This window comes from Stegostoma tigrinum, chromosome 13 (genome assembly GCF_030684315.1).
Source record: "Stegostoma tigrinum isolate sSteTig4 chromosome 13, sSteTig4.hap1, whole genome shotgun sequence".
Lineage (NCBI taxonomy): Eukaryota > Metazoa > Chordata > Chondrichthyes > Orectolobiformes > Stegostomatidae > Stegostoma > Stegostoma tigrinum.
In genome coordinates, this window is record NC_081366.1 from 34,663,214 (window position 1) to 34,683,107 (window position 19,894).

The 19,894-nt window shown below is 39.2% G+C and overlaps 1 protein-coding gene across 2 annotated transcripts in view; it reads left to right on the plus strand.

Annotated features, from left to right (window-relative positions):
• LOC125458257 (mothers against decapentaplegic homolog 5) overlaps positions 1-13,277 on the plus strand; it is a 70,182-nt gene extending 56,905 nt beyond the window's left edge. For both annotated transcript variants that reach the window (XM_048543379.2, XM_048543378.2), the window contains 4 exons: positions 1,865-1,993; positions 8,254-8,475; positions 9,583-9,839; positions 10,857-13,277. In XM_048543379.2, coding sequence (XP_048399336.1) covers positions 1,865-1,993; positions 8,254-8,475; positions 9,583-9,839; positions 10,857-11,000 — 752 coding nt within the window. In that variant the 3' untranslated portion in view covers positions 11,001-13,277. The remainder of the gene's footprint in view (positions 1-1,864; positions 1,994-8,253; positions 8,476-9,582; positions 9,840-10,856) is intronic.
• Positions 13,278-19,894: the final 6,617 nt, after the last annotated feature.

A 19,894-nucleotide genomic window follows, 5' to 3' on the forward strand; every position in this document is an offset into this window, starting at 1 on the left:
ACACTAGAATACAAGTAAATCTTTGAGACTTTCCCCATCAGTTGTGAAATTCTGAAACTGAAAAGAATTGGGAATGATCTCCTTCTCTATATTTTGGAGCTCTGTACTAAACAATGCAGTCCTTGTTCCTTTAATATTAGAGACCCTCTATTGACTGATTATCGGGTAAGATAATTGATCCTGGAATTCTGCTGTATCTCCATGCTCGTACTGGGATTGTTTGGAATAGATTCTTTGCAGAGTATACTTGTAATAGGTTCTTTGTTTACCAATATAAAGGTAGATGCAGACAATGCTAGTGTAACGAGTTTCCAGATTGGAGTCTTTCATTTGAAATCAGATTTGTAGTCCCTAAATAGTTTCTATTAATATTCCCCAACATGCATTTAAATAATGCCTTTAACCTATTAAAACTGTCTGACGTGTTCCAAAAGTACATTTGAGAAAATGACAGCTGTATGACTGAAATCTTTGGTAGATTTTAAAGAGTGACTTAAAGGAGATGATAACTGAGGTAAGGAGGCTGTGAAATAGTGAGAAAATGCCAAAGCATATGGCCTAGACTACTGTAAGCACCAATGATCAAATAATTTTTTTTAAAAATTGCAGACATGAGTGCAGAAGGATATGTTACCACCTGGATTCAGAGTCTAGGATGTTACTGAGTGACTCCAGAACATGGTGTGGATGGTAACATCCAAAACTAGCACCAGTGATTGGATAGAAAAACAGATGAGGTTCTGAAAACAGAGTTGAGGGAGTTAAGAAAAAGATTGAAAAGCAAGACCTTGAAGGCAGTAATTTCAGAATTATTCCCTGTAGGACCAACTAGTGGATATAGAAATAGGACATTTGGGTAAAGAAAGACATTGCTAGAAAATTGGTTTTGAAAAGAGCACTCTACATTTCTGAGATTTTTGGACTGATTGCACAGGTCCTGTCTGTTGACAAGGAGGATGGTTTATGCCTAACAGTCCCTCTAAGAGATAAGGGAATCAAACATTATGGGTTAACATTAACACAGCAGAGTGGAGTTGAGACCACCATCAAATTGTGATCTTAATGGAATTGTGGAGTGGCTCAAAGGGCTGAAAGACCTAATCCTGGTCCTATATCCTTTAATTCACTGACTGAGCATACATGAATGCGTACCTACATCTTTTGATATGCCTTTTCTGTTTGGGCGTCTGTTTTTGAGAAAGTTGTTAATGATGCCTGCACGTGTGTTCATTAGAATTCTGAAGGAAAAATGACTTCATTATTCACTAGTTAAGCATAACTTTTTAATCTGTGTTTTGATTAGAGGGAATTGTATCTTTTGTATCAATTTAACTGCACTGCTGCCAGTTAACTTGGTGCATTATTGGACATGTTGTGCTCATTGGTGTTAATCGTCTGTATGCCAGGGAGAGCAGCAAAATATGATATAATACTTGTGATTGCTCCATTGGAGTAACTTTTCAAGACATGCCTATTGTAAAATGCTTTAATAGTTAGACATTTGTGTAGAATCTTTTAAACTCCTGTATTAGTTGGTGCTGTTTGCAAAGTATATACATTATTTTTAAATTGCTTATGAATTTTTGTTTCATGTTTTTGAGCAGTTGTAATGTGTCCCTAACCATCTGTGACATATAACTGCTTCAATTCGTACTGTAACCCACAAAAGTGAAGTGCACAGAATGAATAGAATGAAATCCAGATTCTTATTTGACCATCTGTGGCCATAATGATAACACCTGAGTGTCACAATATGTGTGACTTGATATAAGCTTCATGAGCTATTGGTGATGCTGACTTGGTGCTTCTTGAGCCTATTTTGCGCATCGGAATTCAGCTAAATTGTGAATGCTCTCTTCTCCAGCTGATACACCTCCACCTGCTTATATGCCACCAGAAGAGCAAATGAATCAGGACAGTACACAGCCTATGGATACTGGAAACGTCATGATGACCTCCAGCATACCCAATCTGCCCATTATATCCACTCGAGGTAAGATTGTAGAACTGACAAATAGCCAGCCCCAATTAATGCTTCTGAGCTTTTGCTCTGCAGCAAAACTCCCTCGGCTAGTGTGCTGGAAATTAAACCTAACTGTTCCTGAAGTTATTGCAAATGTGAAAATTTTATCACCTCCCTGAATTCCTCAACATTGCCTGTCTAATTCATGTTGCACAATACACAAGTTTTTATCAATTAACAAGAAACTCACTATCTGTAAAGTCAAACCATTTTAACTGATGGAAAGAAAGAAAACATAACTTGCTAACTTTACCTCCCTAACGTAAACGGTACCACTTTTAAAAATTCCATTACACATACAAACAGACACTTTGATGTCAAGACATCAGAGACAAAAAAATTCAGTGAAGCTGAGTTCTCACACTAGCCCAAATTACAGTGTCTTGTTTTCCTTCAGTTCTTTTCCAATACCTTTTGACCCTTTGTAGGCATGAGGTTGTGGACATACTGATTCTTAATCTTACATTCACTGATTCGAGATCCATCTTTTCGATGTCTCTGAAGATGGATTTCCCCCATTTTCCTTTTAAAGTAATTTGCTGAGGGAACTGCTCAGAATTTTCTTTTATTTCTCCATGCAGAAGTGGGACAGAAAGCTTTTGGTAGTTTTGCTTTCACAGGCTGGATGTTTTTGCTGTATTGTCCAAGCACACAGCAGTAGCTACTCATCCAGGGATCAATCATAAGACCGTAAGACATAGGAGCAGAAAATAGACCCTTTGGCCCATCAGGTCTGCTCTGCCATTCAATCATGGCTGATAAGTTCCTCAACTCCATTCTCCTGCTTTCTCTCTGTAGCCCATGATTCCCTTGATGGTCAAGAACCTATCTGTCTCAGAGTTAAATGTCCTCAATGACCTGGCCTCCGCAGCCTTCTGTGGCAGTGAATTCCATAGATTCACCACTCTCTCTTTGAAGAAGTTTTAGACTAAAAGGAAGACCTTTTAGAACAGCCTTTATCTCCATTCTAAAAGGTCCTCCCTTTACTCTAAGGCTGTGCCCTTGGGTCCTAGTCTCTCCTACCAATGGAAACATCTTCGCAACATTTATTTTGTCCAGTCCATTCAGTATTCTCCAAGTTTCAATTAGATCACCCCCATCCTTCTAAACTCCAATGAGTATAGTCCCAGAGTCCTCAAACATTCCTCAGATGTTAAGCTTTCCATTCCTGGGACCATTCTTGTGAACCTCCTCTGAACCACTCCAGGGCCAATACATCCATCCTGAGATATGTGGCCCAAAACTGCACATAATACTCCAAATGTGGCCTGATGAGAGCCTTGTAAACCCTCAGTGGTACATCCCTGCTTTTATATTCAAGTCCTCTCAAAATAAATGCCAACCTTGCATTTGCCTTCCTGACTGCTGACTCATCCTGCAGGTTTACCTTGAGAGAACCCTGGACTTGAACTCCTTTGCAGTTCGGATTTCTGAATTTTCCCCCCATTTAGAAAATCGTCCATGCTTCTATTCTTCTTACCAAAGTGCATGATCTCTCACTTTCCCTCGTTGTACTTCATCTGCCACTTCTTTGCCCACTCTCCTAACCTGTCCAAATCCTTCTGAAGCCTTGCCACCTTCACAATACTGCCTGTCCCTTCACCTATCCTTGTATCGTCTGCAAACTTAGCCAGAATACCCACAGTTCCTTCATTGAGATCATTAATGTACAAAGTGGAAAGTTGTGGTCTGAGCACTGACCCTTGCGGAACACCACTTGTCACTGGCTGCCTAACAAGTTCTTGTTATAGTGAGCATTCACAAATATGTCAAACATGTCCCAGTCGAAAAACAAATCAAAGGTCTGGCATTGGGCAAAACTACTCTGTGCACCTGTCCACAGAGCAAAGGTGTCTAGCATAGTCCCCCACTGTTTGACTAAGGGGCAACTTTGTAGATAGAATACAAATACGCAATGAGATGCCGATAACTTGTTTTTTAAAACTGCACCATCATCTTTTCTAGTTCAAAGCAGTACTTTTCATTTTTTATATCACAGTCTAGAAGTTAAAAATGGTCTGTTGTAATCATTTAGCAAATAAAACAGATTTCATCCTTTCTATTAAAGAAAAACAATCCCTCTGATCTGATGACTTTCTGCTATTCCCACTCTGGTCTTTGAACACAGTCCGTGTTTTCAGAGTGAACAAAAGCAAAAGACTTTTCTTTTTAGTGATGATGTGAATTTAAATTGCTTAATGGGAGTATAAAAAGTAGGGGCAGGAAGGAGTTGGCCATTTAGCTCTTAAAACCTGCTTAATTCAACAATGTCTTGGATGATCATGGCGCAGTGTCACTGTCCCACACTATCTGTGCATTCCTTGATTCTCTTGGTGATCAAAAGTTTAACTGAATATTTTTGAATGTATTCAACAACTATGCATCCCCAACTCTTAATATAGAATCTTTCAAATGTTTACAGCGCTTTTGAGTGAATTCTCACGCACTAATGACCACCCTTTTATCCTGGAACTGTGGCCCCTAGTTCTAGACTCGCCAGCATCTATCCTGCCAACCCCTTAAAAATGTGAAAATGCCATATGCTGATCTGAAGCCATTAACTATTTCAGTGGACAGAACATCTTCCGTATGTCTCAAAAGCAAACGTTTTTCTTGAATACAGGGACATTCAAAGCTATCCAGTCCCCACAACAAGCTGTTTCCTAACTACTGATTCCCTGGCAATGATCAGACACTGATCCAGAATGTTCATAATTTTGCTGTTAAATATAACTCCAAATATGCCAGAAACAGAAAAAAGGAGGAGGCTATTCGGTCCTTAAGCCTGCTCTGCTATTCATTATGATGATGGCCAGTCATTCAACTCAGTGGCCTGTTAGTACTTTTCCCCCATATTATTTGAACCCTCTCGAGCCCAAGCTGCTATATCCAACTCCCTCTGTAAATTGTGCAATGTTTTGGCCTTGATTGCTTTCAGCAGTAGAAAATACCACCGACTCACCACACTGAGGAAAAAAATTTCTCATCTTCGTCTTAAAATGTTTCATCTGCTATCCTTTGACTGTGATCCCTGTTTCCAGCCATTGGAATCATCCTTCCTGCATCTAACCTGTCAAGTTCTGTTAGAATTAAACAGTTGTCTATGAGGTCATTGATGAAACCTGCCTTCGTACATCATTGCTGCCATCTCAGGAATCAAGCCTGAAGTCTGATAATCCTTAGCTGCGCTCCCTCTATAGCAAGAACATCCTTCCTCTGAGAAGGAAACCCAAACTGTGCACAGTACTCCAGGTAATGCCTCACCAAGACTCTGTATAATTACAGCAAGACATTCGTACTCCTGTACATGAATCCTCTCATTTATGAAGGCTAACGTACTATTTACCTCCTTTACTGTCTGTACTTGCATGCTTACCTTCAGCCACTGGTACATGAGGACACCCCAGGTCTTGCTGCACATTTATTCCAGATAATCTGTTCCTTTTTAAATACCAAATTGGATAACCTCACATTTATACTGCATCTCCCTTGCATTTGACCACTCATTCACCTTGTCCGAATCACAGTCTACTGTCTCTGCATCCTTCTTGCTGCTCACTCTCCTACCCAACTACATGTTATCTGCAAATTTAGAAATATTGCAAATAGTTCCCTCATCCAATCATTAATATGTTGTATGAATAACTGGGCCCTTGCATTGACCCACTGGTCGCTGCTATTTGGTAAAATACCTGTGTATCCCTAATTTTTGTTTTCTGTCTCCCAACCAGTTTTTTGTCCATCATGATGCATTCCCCATTGCACCTTAATCTACTAAGTGGGACTTTGGACTTTCAGAAGGCTTCCGACAAATAAACCGCGTCCGCTGACAACTTCTCATTAATTCTAATAGTTCTGTTCTCAAAGAATTTGAGTAGATTTGTCAAGAATGAGTTCTGTTTCATAACTCTGTGCTGACTCTCTAATCTTGACACTCTTTTCTAAGTGCTCTGCTATTAGATCTTTTATAATGGAGTCTAGCATTTTCCCCACTACTCCTGTCATGTTGACTGACCTGTAATTCCCAGTTGGGTCTCTCTCCCTTTTAATGGAGGGATTGCATTAACTACCCCACAATCTGCAGGAACTGTTCAAGAGTCTATAAAATCTTGGAAGATGACTACCATTGCATTCACCATGTATACTGCCACTTCCTTAAGTACTCTGGTTTATAGATTAACAGATCCAGGAAATTTGTGGACCTTCAACCCCTACTGATTTCCTATCTCTCGCTAAAGCCTTTGTTCCCCAACATTTCAAGAATGTTACTGTTGCATTTCCCTGTCAAATTCTGACCTCATGAACAACTCTGGTTTTAATTGCTCCAAAATTGGTGGCTGTACTTTCTACTGCTAGGCAGGCATTTCCTCTGTAATCATGTGCAAAATTGTGTACTTTTGTGGCAAGTCAGATTGGATGAATTCTACAAACCAAGAAAGAATAACTAGGTGAGAGAAAAATTAGAGAACAAGAGAAAGCTAGGGATTAATATCTAAGCACTTACTGTCTGTTTATAAAAAGAAAATGATTAGATGAAGTGAGCATTGTTCCATTGGAGGGTGAGACAGGAGAGTTGTTGATATGAAACAAAGAAATAACTGAAGCCATGAACAGTGATTTTAGTATCAGTTTTCACTGTGGAAGATGCACTTACAATCCCAAAAACAGTTGAAAATCAGGGATGAAGGATGGGTAAGGAACTTCTTCAAGATCGTGAAGGAAAGTGTATGAGAGACTATTAAAGCTATAGGCTGATAAATCCCCTGGACGTGATGGTATGCATAAGATCTTAAAAGAAATGGCTGCAGTGATGGTGGGTATTTTGGTTGTAATCTTTCAAAATTTGCTGAATTAAGAAAAGATCACACTTGATTGTGGATGTGATGCCCCATCGTGTGAGCTGCTTTGCCCTGATTGGAGTGAAGTTTAAGTGTTGTTGAAGCTGCATTTATCCAGGCAAGTGCATCACATTCCTGACTTGTGCCTTGCGATCGTGAATTGTCTTTGGGGAGTCAGGAGATGAATTACTCGCTGCTTGATTCCTAGGTTCTGGCCTACTGTTGAAGCCACTGTGTTTATATGGCTGGTTCAGTTCCAGTTCAGTTTCTATTGAATTGTAAGCAACTTCATTTGTGTGTTTTGTACTGATTTCACTGATGGCCATTGTTTAGAATAAGATTCCTCTTGTGTCTTTTTGACTTCAAGAATAACTGAGTGATCCTGTTAAATAGTGTATGAAAATCATGCCGATAATCAGTTTAAAAATTCAACAATATTGTCATCAAATAAATATTTTCAGTACATTCCATATTGACTCCTCTTCAACTAATAATCTCATACTTATAAGCTATAACCATGACTCTTCGTAAATCAGAGGTATTCCCACAGACGATGTCTAGTTTTGAGTAATTTTGTAGCTAATAGAGTGAAGAGTTTTATGGCCGGTTTGCCTGAACTCCAGCATTGACAATTTTTATTGATGCAAAAGAAAAACAGAACTTTGGGCCACCCCCTATGTATACCTTCCACTCCCTCCTTGCTTTGTCACTTGTAAAGCATATTGGATATTTTAGAATGAAATTAAGCTGCAGCTTTTGAGTTCTAAATTTTAAATTTTGTATGTTTTCAGGTTAGCATGAAAACAACTGGCTAGATAGGTGTAACCAGAATATCTGGTAAAGACTATAGGCAGGCTCTGTACAGTACGTAGAGATAATTAGCAATGTAGTTTGAGGTTTGCGTTCTTTTGTAGACTGTAGATTATGAATTTGAGAATTTTGAGCAAGAACAATTGTTCAGCTTTTAGCTGTTTAATGCAGTTTATTTTTAGTTTCCTGCAAATAACAAATATTAAAAAAAACACAAAATGCTTTAGAACTGTCCAGATAGTTCTGCTATAATTCATGTTTCGTTAATGTGAATTGGATGTAACATTGAACAGTGGACGCTGTTTGGATAATGTGAACTTTCTGCTGTACAGATATAGTGATTTTCTACAACATGAGGCCACACGAACACAATTATTGCTTTATTGGAGAACTATCAGTAATTACATGCTTTTTTAAATTTTTAGTTATAATAAACTTTTAAAAATTCCTTTCTCTCTTTCTGAGCCCAGGCAGTACACATTCAAGCTGGCATGGTGTTATTGTTCGAGAAAAGGGAAAGAGGGAAATATCTTGCAGTGCAAAATATATTAACTTAATGTGCTGTAACATGCTTTATTTCAGATGTTCAACCTGTTGCTTATGAGGAACCTAAGCACTGGTGTTCCATTGTGTATTATGAGCTAAATAATAGAGTTGGGGAAGCTTTCCATGCATCCTCCACCAGTATTCTAGTGGATGGCTTTACTGATCCGTCTAACAACAAAAATCGTTTCTGCCTTGGTCTTCTTTCCAATGTCAATCGCAATTCTACTATTGAGAACACTCGGCGGCACATTGGTAAAGGTATGTTTAATTTGTAAATGGATAAACTACCAAAGCCTGGAATAATTTGTTGTCATTGAGTGGAATTACTTCTTGTTATAGACATATACAGTATGGAAACACATCCATTGGTCCAACTCATCCATGCCATCAGATACCCTAAATAAACTAAGTCTCATTTGGCCATTATCCCTCTAAACCCTTGCTATTCATTTACCTGTTCTTAAATTGACTTTATGCAAAACCTTGGTTTACATGAGCACATGGTCAACCAGTGATTTTATAAGACCATAAGAAATAGGAGCAGAAGTAGGCTATTCAGCTCCTCAAGCCTATTCCATTATTAAGTAAATCATGGCTGATCCAACACTCCTCAGCTCTCTGGCGCGGAGATTCAAAGATTCTTAGCCCTCTGAGAAGAAATTCCTCATCCTCCTGCTTAAATTAGCACCCTGTAATTCTGACATTGTGCCCTCTGGCCTTAGATTCTCCGATGAGGGGACACATACTCTCAACATTTACCCTCTTAAGCCTCTTAAGAATATGAGAGTGTACGGCTCATTCTCCTAAACACCAGTAAGTAGAGTCCCAACCTGTTTAACCTTTGCTGTTAAGACAGTTCCTTTATACTGGAAATCATCCGGTGAACCTTCTCTGAGCTGCCTCCAAAGAAGTAATATCTATTAAATATGGGGAGCAAAACTGCTCCTAGTTCTCCCGATATGGTCTCACCAGTACCTTATACAGTTGCAGTAAGACTTCCCTGCTCTTATACTTCAGTCTCCTTGAAATAAGGGCCAACATTCTGTTAACCTTCCTGATTTGTTGCATGTGTATATCCATCTTTTTTAGTCCAAAAAATGTTGAAGACAACTAAGTGGAAGAATGCTTTGCTCTGAGTTGCTTGCAAGGCAGTATTCACCAGAGCAGTTGACGTTGGTTCCACTTTGTGGAAATAATTTGGAAAAAATATGTTAAGAGTTTCCTTCAATGTTATCAGTACTGTGACAATGTAAAACAGCTTATTAACACTCATAAACATAATGAATGCTTCATAAAAGGGTGACAAGTGAATTGCAACTCAGTGATTCTGTCATTGATTTTATTCTGTTTTTGGAATTTTTGTAGGTGTCCACTTATACTACGTGGGAGGTGAAGTCTATGCCGAATGTCTGAGTGACAGCAGCATTTTTGTCCAAAGTAGAAATTGCAACTATCACCATGGCTTTCACCCAACCACTGTCTGTAAGATACCTAGTGGTTGCAGCCTAAAGATATTCAACAACCAAGAGTTTGCCCAGCTTCTCGCTCAGTCTGTAAATCATGGCTTTGAAGCAGTCTATGAACTTACCAAGATGTGTACTATTCGTATGAGCTTTGTTAAGGTGAGAAGACGTCAAGATGTCAAGACATTAAGCCATGAATTAAGAAAACTTTTAATTTTAAGTGAACTCTTACACGGTGTTTAAAAAGTTTGGAAAATTCATTGAATGATGCTGAAGAGAAACATCTACTCTGTTTGGGGAAGTGATGCAAAAGTACATTGCCTCAGTTTTTGGATGCAGCTCCTTGTACAAAGTAATCCTGAAATTAACTGGGCAGTTAGTATAATGCTGCAGAGAGACAGTAATTTTCTGAGAGGAAGATAAATAAGAGGACTGCTTATGACAAAGGAATCTTTACTTGTTGGTATCTTGTATGAACCAGATTGGGAGCAAAAGTTCACCACAGTTAAGGCTAATTGGGCAGAGGCAAGTGGTAAAATAAGGCCATGCAGAATGTTTTTGTTGAAGGAGTAGCGCATTCAGTAGAGAATTATACTTTAGTTTGTGCAAAGCTAATAATGAATTCATTTGCAATTTCGCAAAGGTTCTTAATAGTTCAACATTTAAACCTGTTGTTGAAATTGGATTCTTTCCAGTTAGCTTTACGTGGCCTTCAGCATGACAGTCCTCTAACACTTACTGATTTTAAAGTGTCCGGTGTGAAATATGTTTGGTAGTTACTGCCCAGTTGTGCTTAGGATTTTAACAAATTCTCACATAATTTGACATGATATTGCAGGACTAATGATATTAATAGTGTGCTTGCTTTCTTGGTTGAGCCAGCTTTCCTCTGCATCTGACAGGGTGTGTAAACTGGTGAAATTCTATCTTTTTTTACTCCATCCATAAAAGCTCACCTTATTTGGCACAGGAAAAAAAGAGGCATTACAGAAGGCATTTCTTTGCATGTTTCTTCCTTCCTGTTTTGAAACTACAAGATGAAGGCCATGTTCTGAAAAGTTGCATATTCATACCTTTCGAGCTTAATGTTCATCTTTGGCCTCTGTCTTGTGGTATGAGTAGATTGTCTAAAAAATGTCAAATGATCATTTCACGGTTTTGTTCCTATTTCCACAGGGTTGGGGTGCAGAATACCACCGGCAAGATGTAACTAGTACACCATGTTGGATAGAAATTCATCTTCATGGTCCACTTCAATGGCTGGACAAAGTTCTTACCCAGATGGGCTCTCCTCATAACCCTATCTCTTCTGTATCTTAACAGCAAAATATAATCTAAGGCTCTGAAAAATACCAGAGAGTGGGAACTTTATTTAAACTGGACACTGTGAAAGGTCTACTGGACAAATAAAATTTTAAAATATACTTCAAATATACTTCAAATGGCAATCTTTCAAATTTTCTGACCAATCATTGGTTGCTTTACCATATTCACGAATTATATATTGAGTAGTATTTATAGGTTTTTGTCATTTGCTTATATGTAACTGCTAACATTACAAAACTATCGATGGATGGCTTAGAACCTTTTGTGACACTTTCAATCTGATCTGAATGCTTCCAACATTTTGCTTTGGTGTGAAGTTCATGTGTATTGAATGAGCTGTTATGAGCATTTATAGGTGGCTAATTATGGGCAGTAAGACTAGAATCTTAAGTTTTAACATGTTGATGCTAATGAGATGTTCTTTTCTAAATTACAGCAGCATCTCACCACAGTTTTGTTTTTAATACTGTTCTTATCACAGATTTTACAATTCCAGGGAAATTAACCATTAGTGGAATTTCCGATCAAGAAATTTATCACTTCAGGACACTATTCCATAACGAACACAGCCGTTATCTGAGAAACTTGTGCTGACTATTGATTTTGAAATATTGAACTGTCCATTGTATTTGTCACCTTTTATAGATGTAAACTGCATCACATATTGGAACAAGTCTTAAGTTTTGTATTATATACTCCTCACGAGTTTCTTCAAGTTGTATGATAGTGTGTAGAATTAATTGGCAACTGGCTTCATAGTGAGACTATCTGTAGCTATTGATAATCTGTGTGTGCTACTGTAGGACTTATTTGATCCTTAGAGCAAGAAAAGTGCTGGTGGACCTAAGAATACAACTTATTGAGCATTGTGTGTTCATTGCATCATAACTATTCATAAATGCAAGCATTTCTGCTGTGGTACAGATGCAGGCAGCTTTCAGACATGCATGCATTAAAAGCTTTTTTTTAAAAAAAATATGCTTCCCACCTGTCTATTCCTAGCAATAGATGATGTAAGAGAAAAGAGTTTAAATGTAGGTCAGTGCTTAGGTCAAATGAACATCCACCTAATTTGGAGTTCATTCTGTACCAGATAAGCCAAAATTGTTGTTTCTGTTTGTATTGCCTGAAGTACCTGATATTTACGTGAACTGTAGTTTAGGAAAATGGATTGCAATCTGAAATGTATATATTAATTTGCTAAAATAATCTGGAGTGAAACTGTTATAACTACTCATCGCTTTGACATTTTGAAAGATGTATTTCACAGAAAGCAGCAAAAGAAACAAAGTATCTTGTTGCAAGCTATGGCATTCCTTTCACAAGTAGTATTTCCCATTGCAGATGAATGCTGCAGGCAGGAACTCAGCATAAAGTTTGTTTCTGCTTAGGTCTTTGTGAAACCAGGAGTACCTCTCTTTGAGTTGTATGAATCACGTGTTTTTTTTTAAAGGTTTTTCCTTGATGTGCTTGCATTTTCAGCACTAATGACAATGAAAATTTCCAACTACACAGCATAAACTGGTAAATCCTGCATAATGGGGTCATGCGTTCATTGTATTTGTATACACAGTATCAACAGTCGTCTTTTTATTTAGTGTTTCAATAAATTCGTTTAGATCATGTCTAAGAATTGCAAAATATTTTCTAAACAGTCAACTTTTAGGACAGAATGTACAGAGTTGGTAGATTTGGGAAATGCCCTGCATCTCTTAAGGTGTTCTCAGTTTTGGGCGTTTGCATTTGTTAAGCAACAGCTGAACAGTATTAATGTAAAATACTGTTGAATTATAAGTTGGAGGATATGACATTCTCTTCTTGTAAAGTTAGCTTTTCTTCTTTAAAGACATAAATATGGAAAACAAATGGTCATTAATAGCTGGAAAGTAAATGCTGAAAGTTTTCGAAATGCCTCTTTAATTTCTCCCCTTGGCCTTCCTTTCTCCCTCAATCCTTCATTTACTAAGTTGCAGTTTGTTAAAGATAGGGAATAAATGAGATTGACCGTATCCTAAATAAATAGGATTTTTGCAGTTGCCTTCTGGTATTCTTTACTAACCTTTTTCATTTTTGATGTTTTGGTCCTTTTTTGGCAGTGCTAATTGCTTTGTTGTTCGTATACATCTGCATTTTTATATTTGTGAATCTGCCGTTGCTTACTCTTTATTTTACGCACACAAACCATGAGAAGGTTTGAACATGTTTGAGTCCACAGAGCATGGATATTTCTGTGTACTGCCAAATTTCTCTAATAAAGCCGATGTCTATTAATATTGTCTTTATCATTTACTGTGAAGTCGTGGAATTTACTTGGAAACTAATCAACTACATTTTCTAAGATTGCTTAATTCAACACTACATCAAGTGATATTCACATGGAACTACAACATACATGGTGTAGCTCATGCAAGGAATAGAAATACACAGGAAGATAGATACTGGACTGTGGAGGAATAATTTACTTTTAGAAGGCAAGTGAATGAAGTGCGAAGAAGAGAGGAGCTAATGTTGTATACGCCACAAGACATTTCAGTGTACAAGTAAGTATAAAATGGGTGAGGAATTCATGAGCTGCTTGTTTGTAACCATTTGCTGCTTTGGGCATCTTAATGCAATGAACAGCATATAAAGAAGTATCCTTCATTTCTTCCCTCTTGGCTGCCCTGTTTGTGTTTTACCATGGTGTTGTTTCTTTAACCACACCAATTTGACCACTTGACTGAATTGTTATGTTCTCTCGGTAGCATCATAATGCTTAATTAATTGTTATCATATGATAACACCATTAAAATGAAAGGGAAATGCCATTATAGATATATTTTCACACTTGGATCCAACTTGAATTGAAGAAGCAGTAATTATTTACTTTGCCAATTTCCTTCATTATTAACTACTTTTTCAATAAAAGATACTAAGGCCGACCACCAGTTGATTCCTGTCCCTGAGCTGGCTAGCTATTACTCTAAGGCCTGTGCACTTGTACTACTCTCCATGCATGCAGCCTGAATGATCAATCCTTAACACGTCCAGTCTTAAGTGATTGATCGATTGATCACTGGCAAACTACTCAAGTATGTCAAGTCTGCCACGGTCAGTTGATTGTATGCTCATTTAGGATATCTGCATGTTTTTCCTAGAAGAAGCTTTTCATTTTAACAAACCTTTGGCCCAGGTCATCATGTTGGTGGCAATTGGTATTAGCTATTTTCTAACAGCTTTTGTGTCATCCAATCATCCAAGTGATATTTGTTCGGTGTGACCCTGTTGTCAACCACTCTTTTTGTTTTGCTGATCAATGGCCATTTGCCATATCTGATGTCCTGTGTCTGGTTTTAACAGGACTTAAGCCAGACATACTCTATCATCTTTCCAACTGAGTTGTAATACTTAATTTAAACATGCACATTCCTTTAGCAAACTCTTTTAGATGGGCCAATACCTTAAACGAAATAACTACGGATGCTGGAAGAAATCAAACAGAAACATAGATTGCTGGAGAAACTCAGCAATCAGAAGAAGGGTCATTAGACCTGAAACCTTGGCACTACCATCTTTTAGATGCCACCAGATTTGCTGAGTTTATCCTGCAATTTCTCTGTGTTTCTTTTCCTTCTATTGATTAGGTCACTGTCCAACCAACTGAGCCTTCAATACAACAGGCTTCATATACATTTTCTCATTTTGGCTGACCCAGCAAATTTAGAGTTGCTAGCCACAGTGTGGATGGTCACTGCTGCAAGGATAATTAATGGTGAGCAAAGATGAACATGGGGTCATGAGGTGGTTGTAGGGTTGCAAGGTGCTCAGAATATTAAGCTCGTAAAGTCTGAAGGTAATTTGCATGTGTTGAAAGTTTGTAGGTTGTGATATGGCAGTGGGTGGGGCAGGGAGAAGAGGTTGGACCTGAAGGGTATTAATGAGAGAAAGGGGCTCAGTGAAAACCACGCCAATCAAATAGTATGACCGCATAATGGCATTGGAGGAATTGAGTGCGCCAATGAAATAGTGGTATCTGTATAGTTGTATGTGGAAAAGGGTGGGGGGGGGGGTTGAAAAATTCTTCCTATGGTAAAGGTATCTAAGATAAATGGGAAGATAGGCTATGGCGCAAAGATAAGTTTTATAGTACAGAATTGTCAGGTTAACAGTATTATTTAAAAAAACTGGGTAGGCAAATAATAAGCCTGATGTCAATGCATTTATAGATCCTGTAATGGGTTTGCTCGCTTTTCAGACGTTTCGTCACCATTCTAGGTAACATCATCAGTGAGCCTCTGATGAAGCGCTGGTGTTATGTCCCGCTTTCTATTTATCTGTTTAGGTTTCAAGCAAACTCACATCCAGAAACTCAACCTGAGCTACAAATCTTCAAACTTGCTAGATCCTGTAATCTTGTTGAGAATGAGCATTTCTGGTTGTGCACTCAGTCCATCCAAGCAAACGGTGTTAATGCATTTAAGGCAAATTTGGATAAGTATATTAAAGGAAAAAAGAATAAATGTTTGTGAAAGGTTTTGATGTGGAAAACTGAGGATGTTCCACTGGAACGTTTGTAAAAAGAAATGGCACAGACCAATGCTACTGTGCAATATATCCATGTAATCCTATTCAATATATCATGTAAGATGTTCTTTTCCAAAGCTGTGTGGCCCTTCATTTCCATGTCCTAAAAGGATGAAAGATGATTAAGGTAGCAATGGGGGAGAGAAGTCTTTCAACATTGAGTCATAGGATAGAAAAAGGCCCTTTGGCCCATTGTTTGCCCTGGTCAAAAACAACCACTTCTATGATCTTGTTTTCCAGCACTTGGCCCCATAGCCTTCTACGCCTTGGCATTGCAAGTGCTCATCTAAATACTTAAGTGTTATGAGAGTTTCTGCCTCTACAGCTTTATAGGCAGATTGTTCCAGATTCCCACCACCCCCTGGATGAAAAGATTTTTCCTCTACTTGGGGCAGCACGGTGGCTCAGTGACTAGCACTGCAGCCTCATAGCACCAGGGACCTGGGTTCAATTCCAGCCTCAGGTAACTGTCTGTGTGGAGTTTGCACATTCTCCCCGTGTCTGTGTGGGTTTCCTCTGGGTGCTCCGGTTTCCTCTCAGTCCAAAAGATGTGCAGGCCAGGTGGATTGGCCATACTAAATTTCCCATAGTGTTCAGGGGTGGGTGGGTTATCGGGGGATGGGTCTGGGTGGGATGCTGCAAGGGGCAGTGTGGAATTGTTGGGCCGAAGGGCCTGTTTCCACACTGTAGGGAATCTAATCTCAACCTTTTGTCCCAGACCTGTTCATTGATTTCCTCCACCAACTGAGAAAGTTTCTCCCAGTCTACTCTATCTATGCCCCTCATAATCTTATACATCTTAATCACATTCTCTCAATCTCTTCAGCTCAAAAGTAAACAACTCCAGTCTGCCCATTCTCTTCGTAACTGGGAATGCCCAGCCTAGGCAACATCCTGTTAAATCTCCTCTGTAACCTCTTCAGTGCTATCCCATTCCTCCTATAATCACTGTAAACAATGTTAGTGTACTGTTCTAATATAACCACCCTGCTCTTAAACTTCGTTTTGACTCCTAAAGGCAAGTATATTAGATGCCTTCTTAATCATTTTACCCACCTGACCTAATACCTTTAAAGGACTAATGTAAATGTGCACCAAGGTAGTTCCGATCTATTCATCCTGTATTTGTTGCTTGTCCTGCCCAAGTGCATCATCTCACGTTTATTTGGATTGAATTCCATTCACTGCTGATCAGCCCATCTGTATCCTCTTATCGTTTAAGGATATCCTGTTTCCAATTTACCACCCCCACCCTAGCCATCGACTTGTTTACACATTCGTAGAATATATCAGTTTAAATCTGGCAAATTAGAATATGGCTACTGAAGTATAAATAGAAGTGTATGAATGATTTCTGGTTTCCAGTGGTCTAAAAACTAATTTGATTTGCACACACCTGTTGTATCATTTATTTTGGCTCAGTTCCTTGATTGTTCCTATCCAGTGGGAATGAATTATGAAGTTAATCTATGGAAATTAACAGCTTTTAGTTTGAGGTAATTTCTCTGTTCATGGTATCCTGAAAATTTGTGTATGTTAACTGCATCTGTGTTAGCATTTTGAAGTGATATGACTTATAAGACTCTCATGACTTCACTGAACCATAGAACAAGAATTTGGAGCAGGTGACCAAAGAAATAAGTGTTAAAGAAGGAGGAGAGCCAGATGGAGCCTTGCATGAGTTATTATCTTGTGATATGTTTCTCAGAAATTGTCCAGAATTGGGGGGGAAAAGGGGCACGTCAAAATGAACACCTAGGTGTAGTTTATGAAAAAATGTGATTTCAAAAAGGGACGCATTTGATCAGCACTTCACTGTATTCAGGGGCATTCTGATCTTATATCAGGACTCCAAATACCATTTATTAATGATCTCAATCAAAGTTTCAGACATTTAAAAACAATGCAAGGTGTATGATATGAGAATATGAGACTAAAATGAAACAAAAAAGGCTTCCAAATGAAAATTTTACACTTTTGGATCAAAGTATTAACTGAAAAGAATTTCCATCCTCAAAATGAAAGATATGCCGCATCCAAAGTAAATCTTAGGTTGAACTCCTGGGACCTCTTCTTTCGTGGGCCTTATGCATACACTCTTTGTAAACTGAAATTGTACCCAAGGTCTGGAGGGTGGTGAATGTTACATGCTTGATCCAAAATGGCGTATCATCCTCCGACACTTCCGCCATTTACAATCCGACCCCACCACCCAAGACATTTTTCCATCTCCTCCCCTGTCTGCTTTCCGGAGAGACCACTCTCTCCGTGACTCCCTTGTTCGCTCCACACTGCCCTCCAACCCCACCACACCCGGCACCTTCCCCTGCAACCGCAGGAAATGCTACACTTGTCCCCACACCTCCTCCCTCACCCCTATCCCAGGCCCCAAGATGACATTCCACATTAAGCAGAGGTTCACCTGCACATCTGCCAATGTGGTATACTGCATCCACTGTACCCGGTGCGGCTTCCTCTACATTGGGGAAACCAAGCGGAGGCTTGGGGACCGCTTTGCAGAACACCTCCGCTCAGTTCGCAACAAACAACTGCACCTCCCAGTCGCAAACCATTTCCACTCCCCCTCCCATTTTCTAGATGACATGTCCATCATGGGCCTCCTGCACTGCCACAATGATGCCACCCGAAGGTTGCAGGAACAGCAACTCATATTCCGCCTGGGAACCGTGCAGCCATATGGCATCAATGTGGACTTCACCAGTTTCAAAATCTCCCCTTCCCCTACTGCATCCCTAAACCAGCCCAGTTTGTCCCCTCCCCCCACTGCACCACACAACCAGCCCAGCTCTTCCCCCCCCACCCACTGCATCCCAAAACCAGTCCAACCTGTCTCTGCCTCCCTAACCGGTTCTTCCTCTCACCCATCCCTTCCTCCCACCCCAAGCCGCACCCCCAGCTACCTACTAACCTCATCCCACCTCCTTGACCTGTCCGTCTTCCCTGGATTGACCTATTCCCTCCCTACCTCCCCACCTATACTCTCTCCACCTATCTTTACTCTCCATCTTCGGTCCGCCTCTTCCTCTCTCCCTATTTATTCCAGTTCCCTCTCCCCATCCCCCTCTCTGATGAAGGGTCTAGGCCTGAAACGTCAGCTTTTGTGCTCCTGAGATGCTGCTTGGCCCGCTGTGTTCATCCAGCCTCACATTTTATTATCATGATAAATGTAGACTAGCTAATGTTTGTCTCGCATTAAAAGTTGATAAACAAACATGCTTACATGTTATCTCTTACAACCAGAGGTAACAGGGTTTAGTGAAGGACAGATCTTGCTAATCTATGTTCTTTCAGGAAATTTGAGTATAAAAGTGAATAAAACAAGCTATGTGATTAGAAAGCAGCCTAAAGAGTTGGACAAGATTGCGCTCTCTCTCCCCTGTATTCATTATGTGTTGACAGAGCAGTTGAGATAGATGGTATAAAGGTGGGAAGGAGAGTTACAAACAAGATCTATGTTAGTGCCACCTTAAAACAACAAATGAATAGGTTTTGGAAAAAATACGTAATTGTAAAGGAACGTAATAGATTTAGGCATAAAGTCCACTGAAAAATGTATCTTGGGGCTACAGTAAAAGATGCTGTAATATGCAATATCAGAGTAAATGGAAGCAAGTTAGAGTATTTTAATCAATTCAACTACCTGCAACTAACCAACATAGAATACCAAAAGTAGTACTGAAATTTAAAACAGTAATTCAACTTAGAAAGTTGAGTAATTTTGTAAAAACACTTTTAACACTTCAGCTGGAGACTTGAAGTACAAATCCATGTACTAAACTAACAAAAGCAAAAATTGTTGGAAAAGTTCAGCAGGCCTGGCAGCATCTATAAAGAAAAAAGTAGAGTAAACATTTCGGGTCTGGTGAAACAGCAACATCTGGACGATAATGAACTCTTGATGTGAAATTTGAGAGCATTGGGAAAGAGGAAAATGTGGAAGCTTTAAAATGTGCTGCTTAAAAGTAGGCTGAGTAAAAAGAAGGTAACGAAGCAGAAATGAATGAGGCTGGAATAATGAGAGAGCACTTAAACAGTATCAAAAGAAGTAATAAACTAACCTCCTGATGTACAATCCATGCAGAAGAGTGGGAGAACTTAATCAGCATCTGAAGGATTAGTAGGAGGCGAACAAGTGAAGAAAACAGCTGGACACACTAAAAATGGGCTTTACCAGTAGTTCTGACCTTAAGGTTACCTCTGTTGCTGTGAAAGTTTGGAAACCCATGGTCGCTGATGTCACAAAGCATGGCATTGAGATGATGATGACAAAAGCAAAGGCAATACAGTAAGAAGCATTTTTAATT